This window comes from Gracilinanus agilis, chromosome 1 (assembly GCF_016433145.1).
Source record: "Gracilinanus agilis isolate LMUSP501 chromosome 1, AgileGrace, whole genome shotgun sequence".
Taxonomy (NCBI): domain Eukaryota; kingdom Metazoa; phylum Chordata; class Mammalia; order Didelphimorphia; family Didelphidae; genus Gracilinanus; species Gracilinanus agilis.
In genome coordinates this window covers 752,068,948-752,089,069 of record NC_058130.1, presented here as the reverse complement: position 1 = coordinate 752,089,069, position 20,122 = coordinate 752,068,948, and the positions used below count along the sequence as shown (strand labels likewise).

General features: G+C 35.9%; 1 protein-coding gene across 3 annotated transcripts in view; it reads right to left on the bottom strand.

Moving 5' to 3' along the window:
- Positions 1-8,162: 8,162 nt before the first annotated feature.
- SBNO1 (strawberry notch homolog 1) overlaps positions 8,163-20,122 on the bottom strand; it is a 36,570-nt gene continuing 24,610 nt past the window's right edge. For 2 of the 3 annotated variants that reach the window (XM_044673168.1, XM_044673174.1), the window contains 9 exons: positions 19,612-19,711; positions 15,496-15,570; positions 15,015-15,161; positions 14,835-14,929; positions 14,608-14,700; positions 12,485-12,622; positions 11,669-11,745; positions 9,913-10,106; positions 8,163-8,580 (listed from right to left, as the gene is read on the bottom strand). In XM_044673168.1, coding sequence (XP_044529103.1) covers positions 8,438-8,580; positions 9,913-10,106; positions 11,669-11,745; positions 12,485-12,622; positions 14,608-14,700; positions 14,835-14,929; positions 15,015-15,161; positions 15,496-15,570; positions 19,612-19,711 — 1,062 coding nt within the window. In that variant the 3' untranslated portion in view covers positions 8,163-8,437. Of the gene's footprint in view, positions 8,581-9,912; positions 10,107-11,668; positions 11,746-11,860; positions 11,915-12,484; positions 12,623-14,607; positions 14,701-14,834; positions 14,930-15,014; positions 15,162-15,495; positions 15,571-19,611; positions 19,712-20,122 lie in introns of those variants that run through there. The other variant, XM_044673180.1, reaches the window with a different exon arrangement.

Sequence of the window (20,122 nt, the reverse complement as noted above, 5' to 3'; positions counted from 1 at the left end):
TCTCTCCCAACTTCCAATAGTTGGTTTCCTTCAAGACTTCAAGAGCTCAAGCCTGAACCAGAACATTATATACAATAAAAGCAATGTTGTACAATGATCAATTGTTAAAACTTAAGTCTTTTCTCAAAAATACTGAGATTCGAAGCAGTTCTGAAGAGCTTATGATGAAAAATATTATCCACCTCTGATTGCAGATCAAAGGACACCTTTTATTTGGGTCTGTTTTATTCCACAACATAATATGGAAATGTTTTGCATGACTGCACATACATAACCTATATAAAATTGCTTCCCTTCTAATGAGGGGGTAAGGAAAGGAGGGAAAGAGCTCGAAATTTTAAAAAATGAATGTTAAAAATTGTTTTTTCATGTAATTGGAAAAATAAATTATAAGGACCTGCAATCAAGTACTACTTCCTCCAGAAGGCCTTTGTTTCCTCAGCTGCCAGCATCCTTAGTGTATACCTGGCATGTGCCAATTGCTGTACTATTGTCTTCCCCATTAGAGTCCAGTGAGGTCAAGGAACATGGACTTATTTCTAATTTTCCTTTTTATGCCCAGAACTTGGCACATTACCTGGCACACAGAGGACTGTCTATCAGGAGGCAAAAGCAATTTCTGGATGCTAGTACTGTGTCTCCCACTCTTGTGGTTTTCTATTTCTAAGATTCATTGGAAAATGCTGGGATAAATTTTGGTGAATTGAATCAATAGTATTACATGGCAGCCAAAACGAAGGCTAAACTAAACCACAATAAGAATGTAACATCTAGGAGAGAAAGGTGATTTCTGGCCAAACTCCATTCTGGAGTTTTCTGTTCAGTTATAAAAGCATATGAAAAGTCCATTTTAATATATTGACCAAGTCCAGGCCAAAAAAAATAGCTCAATAATGGAGATGAAATTCTGCTGTTCTTTTACCAAGAGTGAGCCATTAGCTAATTGCCACCCATGGATTTTCCTTCTCTATGTTGATCTCTCAAATAAGGTTTTCCTGAATTTTAAATAAGGCATTTGAAGCCAAACTTAGAATTTTCAGTGCAACCACTCAGCTATCTTCTATTCAACTTCCCCAAATCTCAAAACACTGTTGTCATTACAAAGAAGCCACGAGGCACCTTACATTTGGGAAGATGATTGACAACTCCTCCTAATTAATCATTAAAAAATCAAGTCATTTAAATGTCTTTGAATCCCAAGAATGTATCTGATAAGAATGGGCATTTTTCAAGGTTAATTGCTAATGTCTTTGAGATCTGGAATCTAAAGACATGACCTGTTCATGCTGTTGTCTAATTTACTCCTTTCTAAGATACTCCACAGATAATTCTTCCTTTACATGTTACTCTCAAGATGGTTAGAACTAGTATTCATGCCTACTTAGTCTTTTTTCTTTTCTTCCTCAAAACTAATTCTACGTATGTTTCAGTTCCATGGCAGAAGAGTGGTAAGGGTAAGACAATTGAGGTTGTGACTTGCCTAGGGTCATAGTTAGGAAGGGTCTGAGGCTAGATTTGAACCCAGGTCTTCCTGACTTCAGGCCAGGGATCACTATCCATTGAGCCTTCTAACTGCTTCTACCACTTAGGCTTGTAAAAAGGCAGGACTAATTTGAGGTGTCCATAGTAAAGACCACAGATGATGCCCAAGTTATTCTGAGGAACTGGGAAATTTTTTCTTTTCCCAGATCACACAATGCCAGAAGCACTGGTGTTGGCAGACTTCATATATCACTTTATGCTAAAGAGCTATTATTCTTTGGTAAAATCAGGGGATTGGGCTAGATAATCTCTAGGATCTCTTCTAACATAAAGATCTAAGGATTTGGAGATATCTTACAATTCATCAAGCTTAAGCAGATAGGAACTAACCTGAGACAGTTAACCCCCCTCCTAAGAAATGCTACAGATGCTCATTTACCAGTTAAAAAATGAAAAGGTAACTGTGGCAACCACCAATCTAAAAACAGGTGCTACTGAAAATATTCTTCCCTCATAAAGGACACCAAAGACTCCAGAGTATTAGCCAGTTTAATTTAATAATTTTACAAAAAAAAAAACCCCAAAACAAAAAAAGCCCCCAACAAAAAACTAAATACAGATTCCATAATGTCCCACTGTTGATCTTTTTTCACTTTACAAGTAAAAACCCTGCTAAATGCATCCAGTACATTTTTTATTGCATGAGATTCCAATTTTGTCAAGTTAAAAATGAAAATGGTGCAAACAGCAGATTCTGGACACTCAGAGAACTGTCTCACCATGAGAAAGTTGCATGGAGCAGTGCAGCATCACCAATACAGTGAGAAATCTTTACATAATGACAGATTCCAAAAACAGAGTAGAAATATAAAAAGGGTGATTAAAAACAAAAACAAAACCCAACTACAATAAGCAACCAAAACAAGAAGTCAGCAAAAGTCACAATCTGCCTTGGTTGGAAGGTCATCTTTGGAATCCATCACTTGTCATCTCTAGATGCACCATTTTGGAATCAGGAGGAGGTTCTATGCCTACATATAAAAATCTCCTTTGCTGGAGGTAGAACCAGGGCAAATCTTATTGCAGAGCTACAATGTACCTCTTCCCACCTCTCATGGAATGATGGTAGATACAAGTGGTCATTGAGAAGGATCAGTAGCTAGCAATTTCATTATAACCCAATGAGATGGATGGTTTTTCTCACAACAGTTAAGACTGCTAATGTACCTCATGAAAAGTTCTCTCTGCCTGGAAAAGCCAAGGCCAGAAAGATAAAAATAGCAAGAGTTCGAGCCTCTTTATCCTCTTCAGTGCTAGAATACTATCAAAAGTGCTGCCTGCCACCCCCAACTCCCAGGGTGCATCTGACTAGAAATGTTTCCTCTGGCAACCAGGACTCGGGGCACAAGTGCCTGTCTTAGTTCCTAGCAACACTGAAGGGAAGTGAGTGAAAAGCTCTCCAGGTCGCAGACTTCCCTGAATTTGAATGTCTGACAAATGTGATGACCACCAGAAATTCAATTCCCTGCCCCTGGCACTCTTCTCTATGACAATTCAATGGATGATATCTTTTCTCACTCTAAGTTTCCTCCTCTTTGCTAGATTCTGTAGTTAAGGTAGAGTGTGCTATAGTTGTGCTGTCAGACATTGCCACAAATGGGGTTTATGATGCTACAAACACAAGATTTCCATTTTACTATATGTAGATGGAAGGGAGAGAGACATAGAGAGCAGGGAAAAATGTGTTTAAACAAGGTCAGGCACCGGAGGTATTTGTAAAAGGATTTTATCAAATAAAAGGAGAAGCCTAATCTTGTTAAAACAGATAGATTTCCTAAACATCATAAGAGTCAGGAAGTATACTATGTTCATGACTCTTGCGATATTAATGCCATACTTAAAATCCAGTCATGAATGAAAGCCTTTGCTACACATTAAAAACAGCTAAAATTATTTTCTTACCAGGAAAAAAAGCTCTGTAGGTACACTGGGCTTGTTTCACACCTCCAAGGTAGTGATTTCTTTTCTCCTCCCAGTTCTCCCAGCACAAGATCTAAATGGCAGTTACACTGAGGGTTTCTTATCCCACAATGCCTGAAGCCACCTGTTTGGTGGTAGCCTTTGCTAAGACCAAACAACAATAACACTGCTTCTCTCTCCACATGGAAAAACTCGTAAGGATTCCATAATGGCAAAAACAAACACCCAGTTTTTTGTTTTTTTTGGTTGGTGATGCTAAATGCCTCCATTTCTGTTCCAAATGAAGTTATTAGTTCCTAGGTCCATTAAGGTGAAAAGCCTAACATAGCCTTAAATGGCTCACTACTCATTCTGCATTAAACCAAACCGCTTAAAATCATGAATTTAAGGCTTTGTCTCTAGTATGTACAGCTGGACAGCACAATAATATGCTACTATAGAAGGCCATGACCCTTGGCTTCTCAAAAAACTCAAACTTGTCAGCTCAACACTTTAAAAATCAATATGCGTCTACATACACAAGCAGAAAAAAGGTAACCACCAATTTCTTCCTCCTATCATAGGAATGAAAGTGTTGATTGTGGAGTCTTCCTAAAGAATTAGAAGAGGAAGGTGGTGACAAATGGGCCATGCATGTTTTTTAAACCTACTCTTCAATTGTTGCACAATCAGGGATGTAAAAAATTGAATCAAGGGCCTAAAGTGCAAGGGGTAAAGGAATAAGCCTAATTTGCTTAAAAATGAAGTCTGAACACTCCAAATGCCCCGAAGAAGATAGAGGAGCTCAAAATGAAGTCTATGATAAGAGTGAATCTAAGAGCTTATTATGGCATTAAAAGATCAACATAAAGGAGCATAAATGGTCACGTGATGACAATACCAGAAATTGCACGAGTCCACCCCCCCACCCCCAATGCATTGCACAGTATAAATTTTGGAACAAAAATGCAAAACAGGCATGTTTAAAAATATTAAGACACGAAAATAGCTGAAGTTCTATAGTAAGGATGCAGAACAGAAAACTTAAAAAGTATTTGGAGAAATTCAGCTAAGACTACCTCACATTTTTCTAGATTAAAAAAACTCCCATGCCCTATAGTACAGCAAGTGAATAAATAGGACAAAGAGGGGAAGGAAAGAGGGAAATCAAAACTAGAAGGGAAAAATGTCTCCATTTACAAAAAATATTTACATTCCTCAACTGAGTAATTCCAACATGTCTATATACACAGAGTTCTGTACACATCTATAGAGGGGAGGATTTATGGGTGGGTTTGGGGATTTTACCTCAAGTACTCAGGAAAGGAATCGCTAACTTGAGCTGCATGTTTATAGATACAAGTTTCCTTCATTTATGTGCCCTTAAAAAACACTGTATTCTGACCAGAGAACTGGTAGTTTTTTCAAGTTTTAGCTATTCTAGCAGTTGGCCTTGAGGGCCTCAGGTGACCAGAGGGTAGAAGATCAAGGTAGATTGAACACTCAGGTGGTATAATAGTCTTTGCTTTTCTAGTGCAGAACATACAATACCTTACTTAATTCACAGAATCTCCATTTTACATCCATTTTAGTTCATAGTTATACAGCTTCCATCTTGCTAGCAAGGCAGAAAGAAAACCAAGCAGAAATGAGGATTTGAGAGACCCTCAGGGTTCTGGGATTGTTCCCTCCCAAGCTCCTTGCTGGCACCTTACACCTCACACCTCTTTGGACAGATGGGCTCTTCTCCTTACTAAATTGGCAGTCCCTGGCTTGCCTGCCAAAAGACCAAAGTCAAGGTTAGAGAACACTTGTTCTCTTCACTGCCTCAACCCCAATCCAATTTAATCATCTAAATTAGCCACCTTGATACATATTCAGCTTGGTCTTGACATGAAGAGATGATGGTTGGGTAGAAAGTATCCTTTTGTCCACTGGCAACCACTTTCATACTGTGCAATTTAAAGGTAGTGGCCTTCTTTTGTCCCAGATGTTACTAGCCTCTGACAGCAGCTGTGAACTAATATACTGGGTCTAGAAAGCTTATACCTGGAGTTGGATAACTAGAAATTATTTGGAAAATTAAATATAAGTTATGATGATGTCTAAGATTGTAAAGGGGGAAATGAAGCTGTGTTTTTGTTAGATGTTTTGTTAATATTCTTATAAATATGAATCACTGGTTGGCATATTTGGATATTCTGACTACTAAGTTACAGACCTCTCTGGCAATGAGGAAATTTAAGAAAAGCATCTAAAAGTTGTTGGGTTGGTTTTTTTTTTCCTCCCCACAGGAGTATTGGTCTGGAATTCAAAAATGTGGAAACAGCTCTAAACACCCTAAACCATAATTCTGTTTTTTAAAAGGACATGAATACTTCAAAGCTCAATATCATGCTGGTGAAAAGGAAGAGCAATCAGGCTAAAATAACTGTTCCTCTCCAAACATGGTAGGCTGAGCTGCTATGGCTAAGAAAGGACTCATCTAACTTCAAGACTTTGGAAATCAAATCTTACCAAGGGGGCTGAGGATCCTATCTACCAACCCCCTTGAGGCCGATCTACCTGAATGTCACCATTATAGTATAACACAAAAGTTATTGGATGCAAAAGTTGAGATTTTCTGTTTTGCCACACATAGAAGGATTCAAATTTGGAACCTTCAGCATCACTAATCATCAGATCATCTACCTACTACTGACATTTTCAGGGGACAATTTTTTGGTCATTTAAAAAAAATGTATGTGTATATTTATGTGTGTGCGGACAGACACACACCATTCTACAGAGAAATCGAGAAACACTATCACAAATCACATCCCTTTGCAGCAAGATTAACTGCTTCAAGAGTAAACTTAAATACAGCAACTATGTAGTGTCACTTAACAACATACTGAAGATCTATTCTAGTGTTGCCTTAGAGGAAAACATGATCTACTTAAAAACCACCATCAAAGAAACAAAAAACGTTTTGGAAATTTGGCCAGGAGCCAGCAGAGGCCTACTTTTTTACAGTGTCTTTCTGCTGGAAGAGTTTGTTTTTATTTCAGAATCTCTATCTCTAGTTACCCTGGGGCCCTGCAATCACCCCCCATAGGGCAATCTTGCCCTCTTGTTCTTAGCACTCTAGTGCTAGGCAGAAGCTCAGGTCCTTGTGCTCCTAAGAGATCACTTGAGTACAAAGACTTATTCAATCAGATAAATGAGCAAAAGAGAACAGATCATTCTTCTCAGTTTAATACCATTAGAAGGCATGTTAAATAAACTCAGATGAAATGTCCAAGTAACCAAGTATGAGCTTAAAGAAAATACACCAGGCACCAAAGAGATAGATGGTTGCACTCCACCAAAGCACCTAACTATTTATACCAAGACAAATTCTCTACTTCAGGTCAATGCCAGAAGACTAAAAGAAACAATGTGGAAACTGCCCTTGTCCAAGTATGGGTCAGTGTGCTACCACCTATCACCACTTCCCAGCAGGAAAAGCTTATTTACACTGGAATAGACCACTAAATGGAGTGCTGAGGCAACACTTATTTCTGTAGGCTGGCCAAAGTACAACTAGTTGCTAAAAGGGATGACTGCCTAAGCAAGAGGCCACTTCTTGTTAGTACAATAACTTTTATTTGACATCTACAAGATTTTGGTGTCTTGTAGCTTTCTGGACAGGTTTATACAATCTCAAAAGTTTTCAATAGTGCAACCTGTGCAAGCAAATTAAAAAAAAAAAAAAAAAAAAAAAAAAAAGACAAACATTGTCCCTCACTTGTTATAAACATTTACTATTATAAGCAAAACAAAACTTACCCATATTATAGATAAGTGACTATTCACATTTGTACATTACCATTTTAAACAGCTCCAGATAAACTCTACAAATGTCTTACAACATATTAAACAGTATTCAAGTTACTGGGTAACAAAGAGCACATACAGCAGAAGCCTCAAGTGTTTTCCCCATTGTCTAGTTTACAGCTCAAGTAAGGTTTTATCTTACAAGTGACAAATTAAATTACATTAATGAAGTAAAAAATAAAGAGAGGATTGTTTTGCGAGATAGAGGTCAATTTGCACTTAGTTTCCATAACCATCTCCAATTAAGGAAAAATGCCATCTTGAGAAAAACAGGCTTTGAGCCGTTTTTGCAGCACATTAGGAATATTAATACATTACAATGAACTAATTTTTAATTTAAGAATTTTATTACAAAAAAGGGCATCCGTGTGGTGGACTCTGCCTTAGAGGAGGAGGGGAGAAAAGCAGTACTTGGGTCTAAGCTCTCTAACAATACACTAACCACAGCTGTATGTACTACTGACTTTCTCTCTGCTCCCTAACTCTGGTGGGGTCTTGCTTTATGGCATGCTTTCAAAGACATGCACTGTCAAAACAAAAACTGGGAAAGAACCTGAATGCATGATATGCAACCATTTCCATTTCATGCTTAGTTCTAAACCTGTTTTACATGTTGAAAAGAAAAACCAACAGAGATTTTCTCTATAGACTCAAAAGACATGCATCTTGGGAGGTCTTTCCCAGCCATGGCATGGATGTCCTGCGTAAACCCTGAGCGCAGAAGGACAAAATCAAGGTAAAGCCAGTTTGGGAAAGCCCACACATTTTCACACGAATTGTGGTCTTAGTTTGAGAAATAAAAACAAACAGACAAACAGTCCATAAAAAAAAAAAAAAAAAAAAAAAAAAAAAAAAAAAAAAAAAAGACACCCCGGCTTGCCCAAAGTCAAAGCAAATGGGAAGTTAAGTACTGTAGGACTAGAGGAAAAGCCTATGTCGGGAAGGACATTTGCACCACCGTCAGCATCGCTGAGTCTCAGTTTGGCCATCTTTTCCAGGTACCTCCTCATTCTCAAAATATTATCAGAGAGAGCGCAACTGAAAAAATTCTTTGGAATCTGTCCCTGATTTTTATGCAAATGATATGCTTGGATAGCTTTTCCAGAAACATCCATGTCAAAACCTGTAGTCTATTCCTTTACAAGTTGTTCAAATTGGTGATGCTCTGTGGGTGATGCTGCTGCCATATCTGCTTCTGCTGAACTGCGAGTTGCTGGGACTGGTCTGATGTTGACAGAAGATTTACAAGGGGAGACACACAATTTGCAGGAATGATCAAACCTGTAATTAGAAATAAACCAGAGGTTGGCTTTGAAAAATTCATAGGGTTTGACTAGTCATGGGGGGGAGGGGGAAAGGAGAGAGAAGAATCTACTGTAGAACAGAAATAAGTAAAGAAAAACCAATCATGATTTCCTCCAAAGATCACAATTCCTAAAAAAGCTGATGATGGAGATGCTATTTTATCTCTTCAGCAACAATAAGAGGAAGGATTCTCTTCTTCAAGGCTGGGTAGCACTGTAATTCAACAAGAGCAAAGACCTCAAACTGGTCTATAGTAGCAAAATCACTTTTCTGGGTGATATCTGAATTCTAATTGGCACATTTAAGGTCTATTTGGCCCAAAGACTACAGCAACTGCCAAGACAGCAATGGAACTACTACTTTCCTGTCTTGTTGAGAACCACAATAAAAGAAAGCTAATTTCCACAGTGCTTTCAAGTTCAGGCCTCACCACCTGGTGGGATAGGTACCATTAGTCTCATTTTACAGAAGAGTAAGAAGCCCAGAGAAATCAAAGTGCAAATAAGTATGACATTTCCTCAAACTTCCAAAGTCAACACTTTCTCTTCATTATGATGCCTTTTACCAGGGAATAATTAGTGGAACCAAAAGTGACTGTGTCTCCATTCCACACTATATTAAGACTAGCTCAGAAAGGAGAAGGGAGACAGGAGATCAGTACACCAACTATCACAGAAGAGGTACAGAGCTACCAGGAGTCTATTGTATACTTGGCAGGAAAAGCAGAAAAAAGGGGCCAAATGGCAACATTAGCTGGAAAAAAAGTGATAATAGCAGCTAGCATCATACATAATAATATTAATAAATGCAAAGTGTCCTTTTATATATGTTATTTCATTTGATCCAGAGAAGTAGGCACGATTATTATCCTTATAGATGTGGGAACTAAAACAAAGAGGTTGGATGACTTGCCCATAGTCACATATCTAATAAATGACAGAGTTCAGATTTGAACTTAGGTTTTTGTGATTTCAGTTCCGTTATTTTACCACCTGGCTGGAGATAAAAGTTCATTTTGGGGGCTTTTTACATGGTAGTTTGGACCTAAGGCTAAAGAGCTGTAGGGAAAATCCAAGCAGGAATTCCTTCTGTTATTCCTAGTAGTGGGTGACTTGTTCAGGGTCTCTCTACAAAGTCAGCTATGTGTCAAAGGAATGAAAGCAGAAGCCAGTGTGCTCTATTACCTCATGCTGCCTCTGGAGCAGTTATTTTAAAAAATAACTAAAATTAAAAAGCCAGAAAGCAATGGGTTTTCTTTTATACCTTGTAGAATAGCAATAATTAGTAAGCAATATAAATAAAACTTACCCACAATTCGCTGTCCATCCTCAGTTCGTAGCCGAACTATCTGCATCTTCACATTTGTGCCACTGACAGACGCTAGAACTCCCTCAACTTTTGTCCAAACACTCAGCACAGAACCACATAAAACATAATAGGTGCGGCATCGAAGACCTATTTCACAAACTAATCCCAAACTTGCTTTTTTGCAATTGCCTCTCCTGGGAGGGAAAAAAGGAGGTAGAAAGAAGGAAACAGATTAATACATAATAGAACTTCCATTTTCTTTCATTTTACTGAAGCATGCATGATCTCTATCTACCCCACACTCAGCTAGCTCCACCCCTCCTCATACTTTATATGTACAATAATGTTACTGAAACAACAGTTGTTTTAATATGAACAAATCTTTTTCTCATATCCAAACTTAGAAAATAACCATTCTTTTGTATTGGTTACTTGAAAAGGGACTAACAAATTTTTAGTTAACTCCTTTAGTTATTTGGTCATTTTATTTTGCCTTCATTATTCCAAATGTTAACATTACTGAATAAATGCTTTGCAATTTCTGCTATTATCCTAACAAGTAATAACATATTATTTAAAACACTCGTTATTAGTAAAACTAAAGCAATTCAAATAAGATATAAGATAATTTCAGTCTCCAGTGGAAGATTATGTATAGTCATAAAATTGTGAAATATGAGAAGTTATCTAAAAATGGAAAAACTAGTTTTGATTCGAGTGCCCCTATGGTAAATATCAAGGTGCGAAGCTGAATGGTTAATAATGCATAATAAAATTACAGGAGGAAAGAGTTCAAAATCAGTGTTCTGAATATCATTTTAATAGCAAAGAGTAGATTAAAAGATTAGGGTTGTTCAGAGACTAGGAACTAGCCCAGTGCAGAAGAGATGAGAAAATATTGATGACCCACAATGACAACACTTCAGATCCTTAAAGCACTGAAGTCAACTTATAGCATTTAGTTCATTCAAAAAAGGAGAAATTGTTACCAGAAGGCCTATTTTTAGGTTAGTTTCTTTCAATGTAAAATCTGGAGGATTTTCTTAACACTCAACACAGTACCATTTTCCCAAAGAAATGTTTTGCTCACTGCAAGTCATCTGCCCAAAAATGAATAGTGGATAAAAAAATTAGGCCTATTTTATCCTATCACTTTTCACAAAATGGGCCACATTTTCCCAAGTTGGCAGGTTATTTTAGGGCATAAAAGATACCTTGCTAAGACAATTGAAACAGTAGAAACCAATGAATTTTAAATATACATAGTAATCTAGGGGAAAGTTTTCTCATCCCCATTAGAAAATGCAACTTATTCACCTAGCAGAATAAAATTCAACATATAATAGCTTAGAAATGCTGGTGTTTTATTCTTAATGCAAATTCATTTACTTAAGCACTAATTAATAAAATTCACAGTTCTGTGTGGATTATGTCTCAGTTGTGGTTTAAATCACAAGAGTAATCCAAAAAAAAAAAAAAAAAAAAAAAGGAAATTTGGAAAATAGGATGATATATTTCCTCTCCATGACTAGGAAAAGCTGAAATTTGAGCATTAGGCATAAAATCTATTTGGAACATTGGGGATATACAAAGGAAAAAAATGTGTAAGTCTGCCTTTGTAAAAATTAATATTTAATATTTTAAACTATTTGACAAAGCAAAGATTGAGTGTTTGTAAAAAATAAAATTAATTTAGTCATGTTACTAAAAACTCTATTTCATTATTAAACATTCAAAAAATCATTCAAATACTAACCAGTATGCATGAGTACATGTATCTGCAGATGAATTATACTGATCTAACCAGTGAGCCAAGGCATCATCTGAAACTACCTGCAAAAATAAGATAAAATTTGTTATTGGATAATAGTAGCAATTATTCTCATTTTCCATCAAAACTCAGCTCAAACAATACCTTCTACATGAAGCCTTTCTTGATTCCTGTGTCTTAGAGGGAAAACTCTTAGAGAGAAGGACTGTTTTGTTTGCATATCCCCAACGTCTAGCAGAGTAATGAGGACAGAGTAGATACTTAATAAAAAGTTTATTGATTAACCACTATGTAACAGATGTGAGAAATAGCTTTCTTTATTTTAGCCATACAAAAAGTTATGGTAGATACTGGTAACTGAATTAATTGATGTCTCCAAGGAGATTTATCAAAGATTAAATTGTCAGTATTAGAAAATAATAATGTTCTTCTCAAGTACCCTTTCCAAAGCATCCAAACCAGCAATTAGTGGAACTTCAGTCACAATGTAAAATGCAGAGTTAGGGCTCCAGGGTATATAACGTGCTGGCACCACAGCATCCACAATAGATAAAAAATAATTTGAATTTATAATCTGAAATTACTGAATGACCATTGGCAAAATGTCTTACCTCAGTTTCTTCATCTGTAAAAATAGGTAGAACAAAATGACTTCTAAGGTGCCTTTATTACTCTAAAATCTCAATCATCTTGTGACCACTTCATACATTTAATAAAACCAGAATTGTCATTTAAAAAATAAATTACTTAGGAAAGCTCACAAAGTCTCCAAACACATGCATAAACATGTAAGAAAAGTACCTTCTTATACTTCTTTTTCAGATCAGCCAAAGTCTCTAATTTCAGCTGTTTCCCAGTATTTGGTCTATAAACTAAGAAAAGCTTCTTTTTAGGGTTCACTTCTTTCACCAGGATGGCAGTTTTCTTATTATTTCTTATCTACAAAAGAGTCAAGATACATCATTATAATATTTTAGGGCAACTATTTGTTCTACTGTCATTGATCCTTGAAGCCAAATTTGGAAGATGCATTAAATTTAGTTAAACTTCATTTATATAAAATATGTGCATTTATTCATATTTTTAAAAACGACTTTGGCCTTTTAGTTGCTTATACTGCAATTATCCCAAATGCCTAGCTGCTGTGCTAACCAGCTATGCTAGATAACATCTCCTCTCTAATAAAAGGGACTGTTTCATGTATGGTCTTCTCTAGGATTGGGACTAGTCCTCTAAGTAATCTAGGAAGGAAGCATCTGGGTATCTGCATTTTCTAGGAACAAGTAGTACAGTGATTATTTGGATGATTTTAGCATATTCTTCACAAAATGTCTCCACACTGTTTTCCACTGGACTGGGGCATAACCAATTATTACTACCATGGTAATCTTTCTGCAAATATTCATTAGTGTAGCACTACAGGATGACAATGTCTCGTGCAAAGATATTCCTTGAAGCTTTTGGACATACAAATAAAACTGACTCCTTTCTTTGTTGTTCTAAGGAGAACCTATGAATCATCTTCCATCTTTCTTCTGTTTTTATTTATATCAAGAACTAAACATGTTCATTTGTTAATCACTAGAGAAAGACCTCACATTTAGAGGATCAACAGCCAAATGAAATTTTGACTGATTATGAGCATCTGCTACTCCTTTTCCTGCCACTACCAAATAAGTAAGAGCAGACTGAAGGTCATTTCTTCTCTTTTGTTTCATGGGTTGCCAAGGTCCTAGGTGAATCCTGTCTAATGATACCTAGCTTCAGTCTGTTCAAGACCTTGTACTTAACTGGCTACAGCCTTCAAGAACACACCACAAAAAGAATGTGTACATAAATTCTTCTACTGTTTACATGTTTGCTGAGAACCTAAGATAGGAGCTTTTCGAGGGCAGGGACTATTTTTGCTTTTCTTTGTATTTCTGGTGCTTGGCACAAAATGAACCCTTTAATAAATTTCTTTTGATTGGCTAGTTTAAGCAAAACTAAAACTAAAAGCAAATATCAACTTATCCTCTAGCTTTCATCATCATTTGCCAGTCTATAATTCTGGTTCTTTCCAGCAAGCTATCTGACACTTTCATAATCCAATGACCTGACCCCACTTCAAATACTACTGGCTAAGTACCACTGTAGAGGGTACAGCTGGCTAGCAGTCAGTCATTCCAGAGAAATGGATTCTTTCTAGGTCCTAATCTCTCGGACATGGGGAGAGGAAGAGGGAAAGGTTTCTGAGGTGTTGTCTCACTAGAGATTTAATTAGTCAATCAGTAAGAATAATAAACTCTTTTCTTATCCTAGGGACAATGGCTCTCCTCAAAACAAATCAGTTCCCAGCACTGTCACTTTAGCCCCAAATTTATGCCACTTAAAGCTTCCAGAGAGAAAATAGGGATATTTGTAAAACAATGGGATCTCAATTTCTATTTTGAAATTTTGATTCTGATATGGTCAAGAGTATAATGACTTTCCCTTTTGGGCCTTATTGTTGGCTGTGCCTCACCAATCCTCTTATCCCACAGTGCCAGTGACCTTCTCAACCTGTACCAACCCTCTGTTCTGCTCTGCTATTAAAAAAAAAAAATAGACTATTTTTGGAGGGGTTCATGACTGAAAATCCCTAGCTCACTTCCAACAGAGTTTCTAACTTTCTAGACTTTGACACTCTGTCTCAGCCTTGGTCCTTATCCAACCCTCATTTCCTAATCTCCTGTCTGTGTATTATGTTTCCCCATTAGTTTACAACCTCCTTTAGGGTAGAGATATTCTTATTATTTGTTTCCCTAGTATTCGGACACTAGTTAGCACACAAGTCATAGCTCATTATGTTTTTTGTTTTGTCTTGCCACAAAAACAAATGATACTGCCAGAAAAGAAATCAGTCCCATCTCAAAGTTATTCACACTTATATTAAAGTTTCCTACTTGCAGCGATAAATAAAAGCCATCATCTGGTCCTGTCTGTTCAGCCCAAATCTTGGTGGCTTCTTCCCATGACATTCCTCTCTCTACACTGATCTATGAGAGAAACAAGGTAAAAACATGAATATTACTGTGAGATACCAAAAACGCTTTAAACAAATAAATACTTCAAGGGATATTCCTCTATGTATTAAATTGAACCTTAACATACATGTGTATACTACACTTACTGTGTAAAGTTCAACATGGCCTGAGGTTGAATATCCCGGAGTTAGAAATTTCTTAGCATCTGTTTTCCTCACCTTCTCATCTCCAGAACCAAGATCTTTAAAAGAATAACAAAATTAATTTAAGAAAAAATTAACACTAAGTGCAACATTAAATAATCATTTCATTTTGAACTTACTTACCTAAAATACCCATATCATATCTACCATTCTTTTTGGCATTTTGTATAACTGCATTAAGTGTGTCTGAAAAATACTGAAACAAGGCATTCTGCTGGTGGACCTCCATACCCAAAATACGATTTAGGAATTTTCCAATATTATTGTAATCTGAAAAGGAAGTCACAATAAATCCCCAATTAATTTAAATAATAAGGGACAAAATATATATTAGTCATTCTTCAGGAACCACTTGAAGTTGACTCTTTTCTCATATGTAGTTCCCTAACTCTTACACCGCCCCATTCTCATCTGAAAATACCTTATAGGAAGACAATGGAATAATACTCATTCACAAGAAAACTTAAAATTTAAGATGAGGACATTTTAATTTTGGATTCTCCCAAAGCATTTGCCAAATGTACATCTTTTGTTTTCAGAAATATTTATTAACTTAAAATACTGAATTCTAGTTTACATATATAAACAAAGTCAAGAGAAGTACCTTTATCAAGAGTCAAAATTCCAGAGCGGTCTTCTACATTTATAAGGCCCACTCCTATCAATCCTTGTCGGACATCTAAAAGAAAATAAAAAAATAAACATCTTGTAATCTGCATCCTTGATAAGTTAATACCTAACCACAGGCCATCCACATCTACTATTGCTCTAAAATCCCAGAGCCCTGTAGCCTCCATCTTCGGTACTATGGTAGCTCTGGAAAAAATCTGGATACATAATGTAATTCACACAGGACTCTGTCTAAATGTGATAATATTTAGTTTGAAAATAAAACTGAAAAAGGAAGCCATTGGTAAGAAGTATTTCTATGCACCAAAACATTTTTAGTAGCCCTCACTATCCGTGATAGCAAAGAACTGGAATCATCCACTGATAGGGAATTTCTAAAGAAATTATGGCATTAAAATGTAATGTAATATTAATTATTATGTTGTAAGAAATAATAACTAGAGAGAAGCATGGAAAGGTCTACATGGAATGATACAGAGTTAAGAAAATATATACAGTCACTACAATAATGGAAAGGCAAAGAATAGTCACCAAAAAAGTGAAAAATAAATTTCAAACATGTGCATTCTACATCTTTTCAGACATCCTCAATGTAATAATTATGTTTATTGATCTTTGCCCTTTTTATATTTAAAAATATTTGATATATGAGAATAAGAGATGGCTCTGGGGGAGGCGAGAAGAATAATGGAGAAAATGAGATAATTAACAAAAATCTCCACTGAAAAATATCTCAAGAAAGACATACTAACATTTGTGTTTTTAAATTGTCATGAACATTTTCCCAACACAACCTTCTAATCTCCACCTACTTGTTTAGCCACATCAAGTAATACTCAAAAGAAGGCATATGCTGGGTGGCAGGTCCTAGGTTCAAATTTGACCTGCCACTTCCTAGGTGTGTGACCCTTGGCAAGTCACTTAACTCCTACTGCCTAGCCCTTACCACTGTTCTGCCTCGGAACCAATACATAGTATTAATTCTAAGACAAGCTAAGAGTTTAAAAAAAGGGAAAAAAAGGCATACTCTGATATGTTTGAGCTAAGAGACTAAGATTTTTAACAAACATGGAATGATATTTTGGCCTTCTGTGACTAGGTTTAGTTAACGCTAGTCTGGAACAGAATCCACTTACTCTGAATCTTTCTACCTGTTTCTTCATTTTCAAGCCAGGCAATTAAAACTAGATCTGTATTTACCCCCGTAGTGATTACAATGTGCCCATCTAATAAAGGAGAGGCAGTCAAGTGGAGTAAGGACTAGAAAATGGCTAAAAAAAAAAGAGATGGCATGAAGCTGATGAATTATTTCACCCTAAGAAATGATCAACATGAAGATTTCAGTGAAACTTGTAAAGTTGTGTGAAACTTGTAAAGTTGTGCCTAAACAGAAATGAGAGAGCTAAGGTTACATGAAGGCCACAATAATGTGCTGGTCACTGGGTGGATCAATAGTGACTTCAAAGACCTGACATTGAAGCAGTTTTCTCATCTCTCAGAAAGATGTGTGTGAAATGAGAAATTGTTAGATATGACAAACACACTGCTTTGTTTTGACTGTCCATTGGAAAATGACAGTGAAATGAGAAAAAAATTATAGCCACGGAATTCAAAAGTTTCTTTAGGGAAATTTCAAATATGCCTGGTTAGATGAAGAAGCTTATAACAAAATGGTAAAGTGAACTGATAAATGTTGATTATTTTTGATTCATGATTATTTCAGAGTTAGAACATAGACAGCTATTTCTTCTGATCAAAAAATAAAGAACATAATTTAGGCAAAGTTCAAAAAGTACTAACATTTGACAATTGCTAGGAATTTTTAAAAGCACCCAGAATCATCAATAAGCTTATTTAGAAAAGAGATATAATTCAGAAAAGATTCTACTCTTATAAAAGATGTGAAAACATTAAAATACTAGGGCAGAACTTTAACAAGTTGTCTAACATAAAAACAAGACCTGGGAAGGGACAGTATCTAACAAGGGCTTGCAGTGAAAAGGGCAAGCTTGAAAATGAAGAGAAAGATGGAAAGAAGAAAACTGGTTTTGCATTCCAAAAGGGACTACAATACATGAAGACATAGTAGTTCAAAAGAGAAAAAACATTCAAGAAAAGAGCTAATAAGAATATCAATATTCTCACATAACCAATGAACCATATCAAGAAGAACTAGAGAAGCTAATGAAGCAGAGGCAAAATTTAACTCTCATTCAGGATTCATGGAATGAAATTTAATGATTGCCCCCCCCCCCTTTTTTAAACCTTTACCATCTTCTGTCTTATAATTGATAGTAAGTATCAGTTCCAAGGCAGAAGAGCAAAAAGGTTAAGTGACTTGCTCAGTTATATAACTAGGAAGTGTCTCCACCTCCACTTTGGAGGTGAGGCCAAATTTGAACCGAGGTCCTCCAGACTCCAGGCCTGGTTCTCTATCCACTAAGCCACAGAGCTGCTCTCAATGACTAAAATGTCACCATACCACACCCTCTCTCTTTCTCAGGTATCAATGAAGATCAATGAATATAATGGTGAAACCTTAAGAGCCTTTCCAATAAGAACTGGGGCAAAGCAGATGACCTTATCATAGTCCTAAATTTGCTAGTCATAGCAATAAGACAATAAAAAGAAGCTGAAGAAATAAGCATAATCAATTAAGGAAGAAACAAAGTTATTACTTTTTACACATATGATCTATAGAACCTTAGAAATTCCGAGTAAAAAAAATACCTGATTCTATGAAATATATTGAAATCATTTTAACATAAAGAATAAAATAGAAAATACTTGGCACAAAAATATTCATAGCCACACTTTGTGATGGCAAAAAATTAGAAAAAGAAGGGGTGTCCCTTGATTGAGGAATGTCTAAACAAACTGTGGTATCTGTTGGTGATGGAATACTACTGTGCTGTAAGGAATGATGATTTGGAGGCTTTCTATATGAACTGGGAGAACCTCCATGAATTGATGAAAAGGGAAATGAGCAGAATCAGAACATTGTACATAGTAAGCAAAAACATGGATTTTGTGGAATAATCTAATGTAATGTAATTTGCTACTACTAGCAGCAATGGATCAATCCAAGACACTCCTGAAGGACTTATGGGAAAGAATGCTAACCACATTAAGAGAAAGAACTATGGGGGGCAGCTGGGTAGCTCAGTGGATTGAGAGCCAGGCCTAGAGACGGGAGGTCCTAGGTTCAAATCCGGCCTCAGACACCTCCCAGCTGTATGACCCTGGGCAAGCCACTTGACCCCCATTGCCTACCCTTACCACTCTTCCACCTATAGTCAATACACCAAAGTACAAGGGATTAAAAAAAAAATTAAGAGAAAGAACTATGGGAAGAGAAGTGAAAAGAAAAACATGACATCACTTATCACATGTATATATGGGTATGTGCTTTGGAGTTTAGGCTTTTTAAAAAAATTGCTCTTTAGCAAAAAATGAATAATATGGAAATAGGTATCAAGTGATAATATTTGTACAACCCAGGGGAATTGCTTGTTATCTCTGGGAGAGGGGAAGGAAAGAAAATGAATCATGTAAACATGGGAAAATATTAAAAATTAAAAAAGAACAAAATAGTTTAACAGAGAAAGAGATCATTGTTATTCATGATTGGGCAGTGCTTATCTAATGAAAATGCTTTCTAAATTAATTTACCTTACAAAATTCAAGAATGTCAAGGGAAATAAAATTAGGAGAAAAAAGGCAATAACTTTCGTGACTAACGAAGACAAGGAAGAGAGTTCTTGGCAAAATGATAAAAGACTATGAAAGATCAAATGCCAAATTCTGATTACAGAAAATTAAAAGGTTTTTGTACAAATAAAATTGTTTCAGGTAGAATTCAAAAAGAACTGATTAATGAGATAAAAAAATTTATTATATTAATTTGCTGTTTTCACTCAAATAGTATTAAAAGGGAAGGTAATCTTTATTTTGGTATAGTTTAAATTTGCATAAGAGAGCCTTTAAACTTGGAATTTCTGTGTTAGTTCTTTAAGGAAACTTTTCCCACTTGAAATGGAATAAATTTATATTTTTTGTTATCTAAATTCTACTATAAATAAAATTTTACCTTTGAAGAATTCTCCTGGATAGTCAGGAGGTGGTGATACCATTGGGGAATCGAGGTTCACAATGGATTTCATAACAATTTCCAAAGCATTTCTACCATACTGGAGGGAAAAGAAAAGGGAAAAATAACCTGTAAGCATTAACATCTTATATGAAATTAGCATTTTGGTATGTGACATATTATTGAGCCTCTTAATCAGAGATGTAACATGTATAACTGACCAGAACTTCCAAATTATTTTGAAAGGGATGTCATTAATTCTCAAAATTCTAGGCTCTTCATCATAAATTTTTGAGAATTACAAGTCAATGCAGCATAAGTAGGTAAGAAGAGTTTTAATATAAGATTTAGACTCTTACGTTGCCCTCAAACTACAACTGAAAACAGATGAAATTTTACCACTCAACCTAATTTATATTTTTATTACATATTTATATATCACATATTACATTAATTATAATTTATAGTATATAATTTAATACTAAGCATATGCTTTTAACAATACATTCTC